This window comes from Cyanistes caeruleus, unplaced genomic scaffold (assembly GCF_971803275.1).
Source record: "Cyanistes caeruleus unplaced genomic scaffold, bCyaCae1.hap1.1 HAP1_SCAFFOLD_236, whole genome shotgun sequence".
In the NCBI taxonomy this organism is placed as follows: domain Eukaryota; kingdom Metazoa; phylum Chordata; class Aves; order Passeriformes; family Paridae; genus Cyanistes; species Cyanistes caeruleus.
Genome location: NW_028256018.1, coordinates 40,450 through 51,747, shown reverse-complemented (window position 1 = coordinate 51,747; position 11,298 = coordinate 40,450). Strand labels below are relative to the sequence as shown.

General features: G+C 60.0%; 1 protein-coding gene across 2 annotated transcripts; it reads left to right on the top strand.

Moving 5' to 3' along the window:
• Positions 1-258: 258 nt before the first annotated feature.
• LOC147645535 (maestro heat-like repeat-containing protein family member 7) lies at positions 259-10,154 on the top strand. Of its 2 annotated transcripts, XM_086874496.1 has the most exons (17): positions 259-316; positions 601-4,784; positions 4,884-5,042; positions 5,313-5,377; positions 5,495-5,644; positions 5,833-5,981; positions 6,306-6,453; positions 6,703-6,890; positions 6,980-7,117; positions 7,400-7,514; positions 7,693-7,833; positions 8,025-8,201; positions 8,339-8,494; positions 8,658-8,759; positions 9,105-9,207; positions 9,488-9,544; positions 9,829-10,154. In XM_086874496.1, exons 2-17 carry the CDS (start codon positions 4,661-4,663, stop codon positions 10,026-10,028), a joined length of 2,172 nt encoding a protein of 723 aa, XP_086730622.1. In that variant the 5' UTR covers positions 259-316; positions 601-4,660; the 3' UTR covers positions 10,029-10,154. The 2 variants fall into 2 exon arrangements, with proteins under 2 accessions (XP_086730622.1, XP_086730621.1); XM_086874495.1 differs by lacking the exon at positions 259-316 and having other exon boundaries at positions 3,909-4,784; positions 6,306-6,890.
• The last annotated feature ends 1,144 nt before the right edge of the window (positions 10,155-11,298 follow it).

Genomic DNA, 11,298 nt, shown 5'->3' with positions numbered 1-11,298 from the left:
CCTCCCCGCCCCGCCACAGCTCGGCCCCGGCCCCGACTGCTGCCCCGGCAGCGGCACCCGGGCCCCACGCCCTGGAGCCCCGCCTGCCCTCGGGGCTGCTGCTGCCGGCCTCTGGCAGCCGTGCCCTTGGGCTGAGTCAGGATGCGGCACGGGCCCGGGCTGAGCCCTGCCGGGGCGGGAGGGCGTGTGAGCACAGGGCTGGCAGCGCCGCTGGCAGGGAGCTGTGCCGCTGGGGCCCTGACAGGCTCTGTGTTCCCAGGGATGGCCGGGCGGTTCCTGAGGCGGCAGAAAGAAGACCTGCAGCTAATTTACAAATGTGAGTGAGGGCAGTGGGCTGTCAGCGGGGCTGCTGGGTGGAGCTGCAAGTCCTGGACTGTCTGCGAAGGTCTCTGCTCAATGTGCGGATGAGGGGCAGCGTGGGTGGATCACTCCGAGGTTTCACGTGGGGCATTCGTGGCCAGCAGCTTCGGGCTGATCCCCTTGGTCCCTGCTCCCTGCTGGCCATGGCACGAGCCGGCTGGGATGGCCCTGGCCGGGGGCTCTCCGTGGGCCTCCGCAGGTCTGGGAATCTGACCGTGGCTCTGTTCATCTCTCTTCCAGCCCTTAAGAACGTGGTTTGTGACACCAGCCCTGCCATTGGAAACCTGGCAATTCAAACATTTTACATCACCCAGGCAGTAGAGACGGCTCGATATTCCATCTTGGAGAACCTGCAAGTTCAGCTGCACAGGGCATGGAGGACACGGCCTCGTCTGTTGGGCCTCTGCTGGAGCTCTGCTGGCAACTGACCCGGCAGGCTCTGTCTGCTGGGGCCACCTGAACCAGCAGAGATTTTTTTTTGTTTCTTAAATATTGTTCTTTTCTTCTTTTCATTTTCTTTTAGGATATAAATATAGTATATATTATAATAGGCAGTCACTTCCCAAGACCTTTATCTTGCTGCCCATGGTGTACAGGGCATAGAGGAAGCGGGGAAAATGTGATTCCACTTGGGGAATCACAGCTCAGCAAGCTGCCCAGGCATGCAGTGGTGCAGGGAAAATGGCCAGAAACCCTTGGCCTTTGGTGGTTCTGCTGAAGGCACAAACGCTGTCTCAGCCAGGAAGTGCCGCCATCTGTGTCCTCGTGCCCGTGTGGTGCTGGCTGGGTTGCTGAGGGCTCCCACGTGCCTCTTGATCCTGCTCCTCTGGAGCTCCTGTGGGGCTGTGGCGCTGCTGCCGGGCTGCACTGGGGGAGACTCTGAGGGAACAGGGCACTGGGAGGCTGTAAATGGATGAGGGTCTGTGGAGGCCCAGGCGGGACAAAAGCGTGGGAAGGCGTGAGGGGCATGTGTGGAGGCTGGAGGCTCCAAAGGGGACAGGAGGCCCCTGAAAGGCCGGACCGGTGGGAAGACCTGAGGAATTGGGTGTCAGAGGGCATAAGCAGCCCCCGGGCAGCCACCTTTTTCCTGACAGCCGGCCGACCTGGCACTTCCCCAGAACGTCTCCCAGGCCTGCAGCAGAAGCCCTCGAGGCTGGGACAACACCCCTCCAGGAGGGTGCGGACAGCCCAAGGTGTGCCCAGGCTGGGCTGGCTGGGGACATGCAGGGCAGGGGGGTGCTGCCAGGCCACGGCCACTGGGTGCCTGCGGTAAGGGGCAGTGGGCAGAGGCAGGGCTGGCCGCCAGCCCGGGCCCTCGCGGCTGCCCAGGACACGGTGCTGTGACTGAGGCTCCCCTGACACAGAGCTCGGGGTCCGCAGAGCTGCTGCCACCAAGGGGAGGGTGGTGATGTCTCCTCCAGCAGGGCTGCCCAGTCACTGCTGCTGAAGCGACTCAGGAGCCCACAGAAACAGCAGCAGAGTGTGCACAGGAACAGCAGCAGAGTGTGCACAGGAACAGCAGCAGAGTGTGCACAGGAACAGCAGCAGCCCCAACGTCGGCACCTGCACAGTGAGGCGTCCGCAGCAGCCGGGTGCCAAACCGGGGGAGGCTGTGGGCACAGTTGCCTTTGGTTTGGCAGAAGGCTTCAGCAGAATTGGCCACAATGGCTTTCTCTTCACTTGCCAGCCTCACAGCAACGCTTGACAGCTTCAGCTGCAGCCTGTGCCCCTGACTGACTTGGATGGCCGTGCTTGAGGGCGGGCTCGCCTTCCACACTCAGGTGTCCCAAGGCAGCGGCATCAGCGCCATCGTGAGAGAGAGAGTAAGAGACTCTGATGGGACATGAGCCCTGTGCTGCAGCTGCCCTCCCTCTCTTCTGTCCAGGCACCTTAAAGACACATGAAACAAAATCCTGGACTTGCTTGGAACAAAGGAGTAAGCAGCATGCACTGAAAAAAAGCAGGGACTTACATGGCTTAGTTTTCCACTCCACTTGGAGAATCACAGAATCTCAGAACATTTTGTGTTGCAAAGTATCATAAACATCATCCACTTCCAACCACCCTGCCATGGGCACAGGTGGTGTGCAGACACAACTGTCACTAGAATTGGAAGAACACTTCTCCATGTTGACCTTTTCCTCTCCTGGATTTCAAGCAAAGATGAAAAAATCATCTGGTGAATCACAAATGAATATTGTAGCTCACAGAACTGGCAGCAGGAGTCTCCTGTGGCCCACGGTGTGTCCATTCAGCCATTGTTAGATCGTCCAGTTGGAGCTCAGCCCAGTGCAGCCCAGGCACAGGCACCAGGCTGGTCCATTTCAGCATCCCAAAGTCTTTGTGGCTCCCTGTGCACCCATTGCTTCCTGAATCCATTCTTGAATTCCAAGTTACTGCTGTGCAGGACATGAGAACACAGGAATAGCTTGTTTGGCTCATTCTTGTGTTTGCTGCTCCTGCCTACAGGAATCATCAGGACTATATGCTGATGTCATGGTATAGCCCAACAGCAAAGACTTCTTCTGTAGTGTCTAAAACTCAAACCTTGTGTGACTGTTCAGACACTCTAAAATCCAGGGTGAAGATGACAGCTTTGGTATGGAAGAATCCTAGAAATTTTGACATGTGATTTTTCTAGTCAAGGATTTGAATGCCAATGTGGAAACTACAAAAATCTTCAAACTGGTTTTCATTGGCAACCCCTTTGAAATGGCATCAGCATACCTACAGGGGACAGGGTGTGACAGCGGGGACAGTACTAGGCAATTCATGGCTTCAAGTGTGGGAGATAAATATTTTGCCCGGGTTCAACCTGAAGTTCAAGTTTTCCCAGGATTTTGATTGATTGGTCATTGCAGGTCAATTTAATAAATGCAAAAGGATGGAAAAGCACAATTTCTGGAGATTGTGCACTAGGGAGAAAATAGGAAGAAAACCTTGAAAACAGTCGGCAGGCTTTGGAAAAATTCTAAAAAGATGTGGGCTTTGGCTGCCCTCTGGCACAGAAGCCCCCCAGGGGTACAGGTCTCTGGGGCAGGAGACGAGTGCCAGCACTGCCAGGGCTCGGGTGGGGTGGCAGGTCTGCCTTGGCGGGGACTCTGCCACACCTGCTGATTTCAGTGCTGGCCGGGGCCCCAGGGCTCAGAGCAGCATTCGTGCCCTGGCCCACACGTTCCTTGTCTGTGTCACACCTGCAGGTTTAGAATGGCCACCAGCTGGGACGTGTCCCAAGGAGGCCGTGCCAGCTTCTGTGCAAGGCCCCGTGCCCTTCCTGCTGCGGCTGCATCGGCAGCCCTGGGGGCTCCTTCTGCTGCCCTGAGCCTGCAGAGCAGGGCAGCGTTGGCTGATGGTTTGAGGCATTCCTAAAGATCCTGTTGGGCTGTCTTAGACCCTTTGGGCAAGAGATTCCTCCCAACCTGGGCCATTTTTGGGGGGATGGGGGCAGGGGGAACCAGGGCAGCTGGCAGGGTGCGTGAGGGCCCTTTGTGACATATGGTCACCATGGGATGGAAAGGGACAGGGTGTCAGAGGGCCCTTTGTGACATGTGGTGGCATAGGAGCTGGCGGTGACAGGACCACACCACAGTGCTCGGTGCACGCGACGGGACAGGACGCGTCAGAGCGGTGCTGTGAGGAGCCCCCACACAGCACACTCGTTTGTGTCGGACCCGGAGCTTTTCCGAAGCGTTATTCCAACAGGTGACCTCGAGGCCAGACCACAGGGCTTGCTGACCTGTGGCCTTGCCGAGGCTTCTTTCTTAAGGTTCTGTCAAGGGCAGACCGTGGGACTTGGTGACCCGGGGCTTTTCCGAGGTGTCGCCCATCCCTGCAGTCACTGCCCTTGAGACCAGACCTCAAATCTTGACGAGGAGCCTCCTGTCCTTGTGGCAGGAGCCCTCAAGACACAAGTGCAGGACTTGCTGTCCTGCCGTCTTGCCAGGACTTGAGTCTTGCAGGTGCCTTCCAGGCACGACTGCAGCACTTGCTGACCTGTGGCCTTGCCGAGGCTTCTCAAGGTTCTCTCAAGGCAGACCATGGGATTTGGTGACCCGGAGCTTTTCCGAGGTGTCGCTCATCCCTGCAGTCACTGCCCTTGAGACCAGACCTCAAACCTTGACGAGGAGCCTCCTGTCCTTGTGGCAGGAGCCCTCAAGACACAAGTGCAGGACTCGCTGTCCTGCCGTCTTGCCCGGACTTGAGTCTTGCAGGTGCCTTCCAGGCACGACTGCAGGACTTGCTGACTCGGAGCTTTTCCGAGCCATCTCTCCTGCAAGTAGCTATAAATCCAGTCCCTGCCATGGAGCAGCGACCCCCAAGAGTGCCCAAGTTGGCCTGTGTTGAGGAGGAGGAAGGAGAAGGCCCTGGAGCTGTCCTGGCACAGGAGACTGAAGAGGTGCAGGAGTTCCAGGCACCACAGGAGGGTGAGTTGCAGAGCTCGGCCTTAGGGCTAGCGCCTGTTGCCAGCTTGGCCCCATCCCATTGCATGCCATGCCATCCCCTGGTGCTGTTCCTATGGAAAGGATGGGAGAGTGTTGAAGATGACATGGAGCAGCAACCCCCAAGAGTGCCCAAGCTGGCCTGGGTGCAGGAGGAGGAGGAGGAGGAAGAGGAAGAAGGCCCTGGAGCTGCCCCAGCACCAGAGACTGAAGAGGTGCAGCAGTTCCGGCCGCTGGAGGAGGGTGAGTGGCAGAGCTGGGCCACAGGGCTGGTGCCTGCGGCCATCTTGGCCCCATCCCATCCCATTGCATCCCATCTCATCCCATCCCACCCTGTCCTGTGGAGACACACCCATGGACAGCATAAAAGAGGGGCTGGGGCTGCCCCCCCAGCAGTGGCCGTGCTCCATCCCCTGGGGCATCCGCGGGGCTGTCCCTGCCTGGGGATCGCAGGGCTGGGCTGCGTTCTCCGGCCTCTCCCGCAGCCCCTCAGCTCTGGCTGCTCTTTGCCAGATGCAGCCATGGCCCAGACACAAGAGCAGGACCTTGGCGGTGGCCTCTTCCGCAGAACAGCGCAGGTACCTGCAGCCATCCCCAACTGGGCTGGGCCTGCTGGCACTGCTCAGCCCAGCAGCACGCCTGGAGCACTCCATGGAACATCCCCGATGTTTCTGTCTCCTGCCCTTCTCCTACAGCTGGTTTGCAGCTTCATCAAGAGAATTCGGGAAGAAGGGACCAGCGCCGTGGCCACTGGGCTCAGACCTTATTCATACATCTTCAACACCAAGGCCACTGCTGCCCTGCTGGATATGCTTGTAGAGGAGGGTTTTTACAGTCAAAAGCAAGTAAGCAGCCTGTGGCCAGGGTTTGATCCTCCAGGGATCGCTTGGCCTCCCAAGCCACGCTTGCTGATCACTCGAAGCCTTTGAGGCCATTGCAGCGTGCTGAGAAGGGAAGCACTTCTCTGGGGAAGCTGGGGACATTCCTGACTCCCTGTGGCAGCTTTCCAAGTCTCCCCTTGTGCTTTCTCCAGGTGCCTGCCATGGTGAGGTACATCCACCAGTGGCTCATGGCCAATCAGTTCTCTGAGCACAGGCTGAACAGGACCCTGCTGGATCTGAGCGAGGCACAGCCCGCTGACGTGGTCATTGCTCTCCTGCGTGTGGCCCCAACGTGTGACAGGTACGGGGCCCACGTGCCCAGAGGGCTCAGGGCTCCTCAGCCCATCAGCCTGCACAGCCTGGCCCAGGTGTCTGACCAACAGAGACTTCCAGGGTCCTGTCTACCTGGGACCTTTCCCAGCCCTGCTACATCGGTCCCCGAGCCTGCTGCCATGCCATGGCCCTCAGGGCCCTGTCCCCACAGGGCTGGGCTGCCTGGCTGCTGCCGCTGGCGAGGGGCAGCAGGCAGAGGCAGAGCTGGCAGCAAGCTCAGCTCCCCCCCACTGCTGCCCAGGCCACGGGGATGTGTCTGAGACCCCCGTGAGACAGAGCTGTCGCCCCGCAGAGCTGCTATGACCATGTGGAAGACCATCTTGTGCTCGCCCAGGACAGCGGAGCGGGCATACCGGATAGTCCTCGATGTGCTGGGGAACTGGCCAGAGCACAGCACGCGCACCTCTGATGGAGACAACACGGGTGTCTTTGCCCTGGCTGTGAGTTTCTGCAACTGGCCTTTGCTCAGCCCATGGCAAGCCACCTCTTCAGCAGCTCTGTTTCCTCCTTCCCCAACTGCATCTCCCTGCCTCAGGCACTGGGCTGAAACCTGGCCTAGGGGCAGCTTCAGGGGCACCAGGCGTGGAGCTCCCCAGGGGTTTCCCCTGACCGCTCCCTGCCACACTCAGGCCCTGCCACCCGCACACCTCGGCACTGAGCGCTGTCTCAGGGTTCTCTGTCCTCTGCAGGCAACTGTGCTGATGTGGAAGATCCTTCAGATGCCCTGCGTCCCACATGTAGTGACGGTGCATTTCCCCCGCCTCTTTGTGCATCTGCTCTTCCAAGTGTTCTTCAGCACTTTGGAGATGCCAGAGGATCTCAATGCCTTCTGGAAGGGATGCCAGGAGCAACACGGCCTTGCCATCAGCCCCAACAGGTGCTCTATCCCACTCCTCCTGTCCCTGCCATGTCTCCACGGCACGAGCCAGTGCTCCCAGCGTGACCTGGGCTTTGCTGTGCACACAGCTTTGCAGTGCAGGCCCTGAAGTCCCTGCTGTGCCAAATGCATCGTGAGGAAGTGGTGGTGGAAATGGAACACAAGCGTGGCTGGGACAAGCTGCTCTCTGCTGACACCCACCACTATGCCGTGGGTCTGCTGGCCAGGTGAGACCCCCTTCTCCCCACTGCCTCTGGCATTTGTGCCCCGTGCTGAGGTTGCCCAACACAGTCCCCACTGTCGTGGGCCAGAGGGCCTCGTCACCGAGGGACGGCTAAGGAGACTGGAAAAGGCTGGGAAAGGAGGGTGCCCACAAGGAGTCACCTCCCCAAGGGCCCAGGTCCCCTATCCTTGCAGGATGGTGCTCAAAGATGTGAACTCTGTCAGTCAGTCCTGGGAGACGTTTGTCCTCCCAGCTCACAGTCTGGGCTACTTTTTCACCCTGGCAGGGAGATGTCGTCTGCCTCTATCCCCTTGTGTTCCCGCATCGTTCCCTACCTGCTCCAGCTGCTCAGCACACAGGAGGCACGCTGGGATCTGCCTGCCCTGGCATTCCTTGTGGAGGTGAGCCTGATGGCCAAAAGTGCCTCCCTGCAGAGCTGCCTGCCACCTCTCTGCCCTCTCATAGCTGCAGCTGCCTGGGACGGTGCCCATGCCTTGTGCTGCTGCCCGGGCCCTGTTTCCTGTCTTGTTTCTGGGCTCCTGCCGGCTGCCTCCCCTGTCACTGCCCTGTGCCTTTCAGATCCTGGACTACCTGGACTTGAGCGAACGCAGCGCTAACAGAGTCCTGGAAATCTTCTCAAGGCACCTGCGGAGCGAGAGCAGGGACAAGCGTCACCTGGCGCTCAGGGCCCTTTTCAAGTTGATTGACGATCCCTCGATGGTGAGAAGTGGGCAGTGGCTGAAGCTGCGCCGGGAAACGCAGTCCCTTGGGCTTGGCTGGGCTTCGGGCCCCGAGGCAGCTGCTGCCAGCTCTCCTGCCTCCTGCTTCTTCCTGAGTGCTTTGGGACAGGCCTTTGGCCTCTTGGCCCTGTGGCAGCAGGGTGGCGTTTCACAGACTTGTCTTCCACACAGGCTGAAAAAATGCGGAGCCTGACTGAAAGTCTTGTAGATTTCCTGTGGGATGCAGATGGAGAGATAGTCAGGATGACAGTCATGGTGCTCAGCTTTATCGTCTTGGACAAGGACATGCTGATACCCAGCCCCATTGCCCTGCAGCTGGCTGAGGCGCTCCTGCCACTCTTTGACCACGTAAGGCTCTGTGCCCCCAGCCGAGGCCACTGGCTGCTGCCCAGACACTTGGCGCCCGGGGGATTCTCAGGCCTGCGCCCTGCTGAGCCCCATGCAGACAGGGCTGAGGTCTTTTTTCCTTCCTTCCTTTCATATAGGATAATAGCCAGGTGCAGCTGGTGTCCATATTATTCTTCCGATCATTGATGACTCTTCTAACAGAAAAGGAAAAAAAGGCCCTGAAGTCACACGTGCACCACAGCCTGCTGCCTCTCTTCTTCCACTGCCATGACGAGAACCAGCAGGTGGCAGAGGTGAGGATTCCTGGGCTGCTGCTGTCACCCGGGGAGGGGGCTCGGCCGCCTCCTGCCCTGGCACCTTGCCGGCTGCAGCCTCCTCCTGGCCTTGGCACACGAATGCGGGCGGGTCCTGTGTCCTGACTTGTGGGGCCATCTGCGGGTCTCTGCTGCTCTCCAGGCTTCTTGGGCAACGCTGCTTTGTGCGGCCGAGTTCCTGAAGAGGAGAGATCTTGAAAGACCTGTGAAAAAGAAGAAGCTGTGGATGATCACCGAGTGCCTGGTAAGGACGGCTTGGAAGGCCCAGCCTCAGCCTGGAGAAGCCCCCTGTCCCCAGCGCTCGGTGTGTGGGGCTGGCAGCTGCGCCCCTGCCCAGTGCTGCACCAGGGGGCCGCACGGCTTCTTCTTCAGGCTCCTGTGGTCCCGAGCCTGGTTCCGATGGAGCCCCGATCCACTGGGGCTGCAGGGCAGGGCGGCACCGCGGCTCCCTGGGCAGCAGCCGGCCCTCTGCCCCTTGCAGAGCTCGGCGCCAGCGGCTGCTGGCCGGGCCTCAGGGTTGGCCGGGCAGGCAGCGCCTGGCCGAGGGGCAGAGCCCGCGCCAACCCTTCCCTCCTGCCGCTCTCTCCAGCTGGCACAGGACAGGAACCGAGCGGCGGAGGACCTGCGTCGGGCCCTGCCGTACCTGCAGAGCCCACAGGAGCCCCTGCGAGCGGCGGCCATCAGGTTCATCGGTGAGCCACGAGCCCGGGCTCCCTCCTCGCCCCGCCACAGCTCGGCCCCGGCCCCGACTGCTGCCCCGGCAGCGGCACCCGGGCCCCACGCCCTGGAGCCCCGCCTGCCCTCGGGGCTGCTGCTGCCGGCCTCTGGCAGCCGTGCCCTTGGGCTGAGTCAGGATGCGGCACGGGCCCGGGCTGAGCCCTGCCGGGGCGGGAGGGCGTGTGGCCACAAGGCTGGCAGCGCCGCTGGCAGGGAGCTGTGCCGCTGGGGCCCTGACAGGCTCTGTGTTCCCAGGGATGGCCGGGCGGCGCCTGAGGCGGCAGAAAGAAGACCTGCAGCTAATTTACAAATGTGAGTGAGGGCAGCGGGCTGTCAGCGGGGCTGCTGGGTGGAGCTGCAAGTCCTGGACTGTCTGCGAAGGTCTCTGCTCAATGTGCGGATGAGGGGCGGCGTGGGTGGATCACTCCGAGGTTTCACGTGGGGCATTCGTGGCCAGCAGCTTCGGGCTGATCCCCTTGGTCCCTGCTCCCTGCTGGCCATGGCAAGAGCCGGCTGGGACGGCCCTGGCCGGGGGCTCTCCGTGGGCCTCCGCAGGTCTGGGAATCTGACCGTGGCTCTGTTCATCTCTCTTCCAGCCCTTAAGAACGTGGTTTGTGACACCAGCCCTGCCATTGGAAACCTGGCAATTCAAACATTTTACATCACCCAGGCAGTAGAGACGGCTCGATATTCCATCTTGGAGAACCTGCAGGTTCAGCTGCGCAGGGCATGGAGGACACGGCCTCGTCTGTTGGGCCTCAGCTGGCTGCGCTGCTGGAGCTCTGCTGGCAACTGACCCGGCAGGCTCTGTCTGCTGGGGCCACCTGAACCAGCAGGGATTTTTTTTTGTTTCGTAAATATTGTTCTTTTCTTCTTTTCATTTTCTTTTAGGATATAAATATAGTATATATTATAATAGGCAGTCACTTCCCAAACCTTTATCTTGCTGCCCATGGTGTACAGGGCATAGAGGAAGCGGGGAAAATGTGATTCCACTTGGGGAATCACAGCTCAGCAAGCTGCCCAGGCATGCAGCAGAAGCCCTCGAGGCTGGGACAACACCCCTCCAGGAGGGTGCAGACAGCCCAAGGTGTGCCCAGGCTGGGCTGGCTGGGGACATGCAGGGCAGGGGGGTGCTGCCAGGCCACGGCCACTGGGTGCCTGCGATAAGGGGCAGTGGGCAGAGGCAGGGCTGGCCGCCAGCCTGGGCCCTCGCGGCTGCCCAGGACACGGTGCTGTGACTGAGGCTCCCCTGACACAGAGCTCGGGGTCCGCAGAGCTGCTGCCACCAAGGGGAGGGTGGTGATGTCTCCTCCAGCAGGGCTGCCTAGTCGCTGCTGCTGAAGCGACTCAGGAGCCCACAGAAACAGCAGCAGAATGTGCACAGGAACAGCAGCAGAGTGTGCACAGGAACAGCAGCAGCCCCAACGTCGGCACCTGCACAGTGAGGCGTCTGCAGCAGCTGAGTGCCACACAGGGGGAGGCTGTGGGCACAGTTGCCTTTGGTTTGGCAAAAGGCTTCAGCAGAATTGACCACAATGGCTTTCTCTTCACTTGCCAGCCTCACAGCAACGCTTGACAGCTTCAGCTGCAGCCTGTGCCCCTGACTGACTTGGATGGCCGTGCTTGAGGGCGGGCTCGCCTTCCACCTGTCATGTGTTGTTGTAGTGCGTCTAAAAATCTTGGTATCTCCCAAGAGTAAAACTCACCTCTGTTTTGTGTAATGTTAGTTCCTACCTGAGAACCTTCTCCCTTCCCCCTTCCCATTGGCTGTATCCTCTCTGTATCCCCCGATCACCCCCACCCCTTTGTATAAGAGATAAGATCCAGGGCATTTCTGTCTCTTTCTTGCCCCGGATGGACGACAGACAATAAACCTGCAATTTGGATTATTCCAGCAAGTATGGGCCTCCTGTGTCTAGATACTTTGAGTCCGTGTTGTATCCACTTATCCCTCCGGCCCCTGTTCCCCAGGGAGAAGGGGCTGGGAGAGAGAGAGTTACACCCCTTGCTCCTGCAGAGGGGCAGGGAGAGGGGTGTCCCGGCCCTGCCTCCCGATGGGGGGG

What these genes read in the sequence shown, in the direction of transcription:
- LOC147645535 (XM_086874495.1), top strand. Translation starts at nt 4,661, where the DNA reads ATGGAGCAGCGACCCCCAAGAGTGCCCAAGTTGGCCTGTGTTGAGGAG. An exon ending in TCTTCCGCAGAACAGCGCAG is followed by an intron (nt 5,378 to 5,494) that starts GTACCTGCAGCC and finishes CTTCTCCTACAG; the next exon opens with CTGGTTTGCAGCTTCATCAA. An exon ending in GGATGATCACCGAGTGCCTG is followed by an intron (nt 8,760 to 9,104) that starts GTAAGGACGGCT and finishes CGCTCTCTCCAG; the next exon opens with CTGGCACAGGACAGGAACCG.